This window comes from Plasmodium reichenowi (genome assembly GCF_001601855.1).
Source record: "Plasmodium reichenowi strain SY57 chromosome Unknown, whole genome shotgun sequence".
Lineage (NCBI taxonomy): Eukaryota > Apicomplexa > Aconoidasida > Haemosporida > Plasmodiidae > Plasmodium > Plasmodium reichenowi.
This window is the reverse complement of record NW_017962272.1, coordinates 1-880: the sequence shown is the minus strand read 5'-3', so window position 1 is coordinate 880 and position 880 is coordinate 1. Positions and strand designations below refer to the sequence as shown.

The 880-nt window shown below is 13.2% G+C and overlaps 1 protein-coding gene across 1 annotated transcript; it reads right to left on the bottom strand.

Moving 5' to 3' along the window:
* Positions 1-429: 429 nt before the first annotated feature.
* PRSY57_0009600 (coronin binding protein, putative) lies at positions 430-880 on the bottom strand (the record flags this gene model as incomplete). Its single annotated transcript, XM_020114184.1, has 1 exon — positions 430-880. A coding segment is annotated over one exon (451 nt), but the record flags the coding sequence as incomplete, so codon positions are not given.

Genomic DNA, 880 nt, shown 5'->3' with positions numbered 1-880 from the left:
AAAGCTAACATTAATATTAAATTATTGGAATAGTTAAAAAAAATAGATTAATAAAAAAAAATTAAAATGAATACATTGGGAAAAAAAAATTAAAATAAATATATAAAAAAAAATATTAAATATATATATAAAAACATATATATATATATATATATATATATATAAGTATAATACAAAAATTGTTAAAAATTAAAAAAAAAAAAAAAAAAAATATATATATATATATATATAATAATATATTATATATACGAATAAAATATGTGTTTAAATATTACAAACACTATATCATTTTTTTAATTTATTTTTATAAAAGTTCTCAAAAAATTTTAGTATATTATATTTATATATATATATATATATATATATATATATATATATATATATTTTATATATATAATTTTTCATAGGGATATTTTAAATTTTAAATCACTATATATCTTGATTTATTTTATCAGGATCGATATTTAATTGAAAACAATTATTACTACCATTTTGATTTTGATTATTGTTAAAAATATTATTTGCTTGATCTATTGATTGATTAATTATTTTACCTTGATAATTATTATCTTGTTGATTTTGTGATATAGTTTGAAGTATATTATTATTTTTATTTTGTTCGTTTAATATAATATGTTGCGATTCTCCTTTTTCAGTATCTAAAAGATTTTGTAAATATTCATTTTCATTATATTCATTATTATTTTTTTCTTTTTTCATTTCTGGTGGAGTTTTAGGCATACTATATGAAATCTGAGCTACTTTATCTTTAAAATTGGTTTCCTCATTATTAACACTATCGTTATTACTATTATTATTATTATTATTATTATTATTATTATTACTATTACTATTATTATTATTATTACTATTATTATTA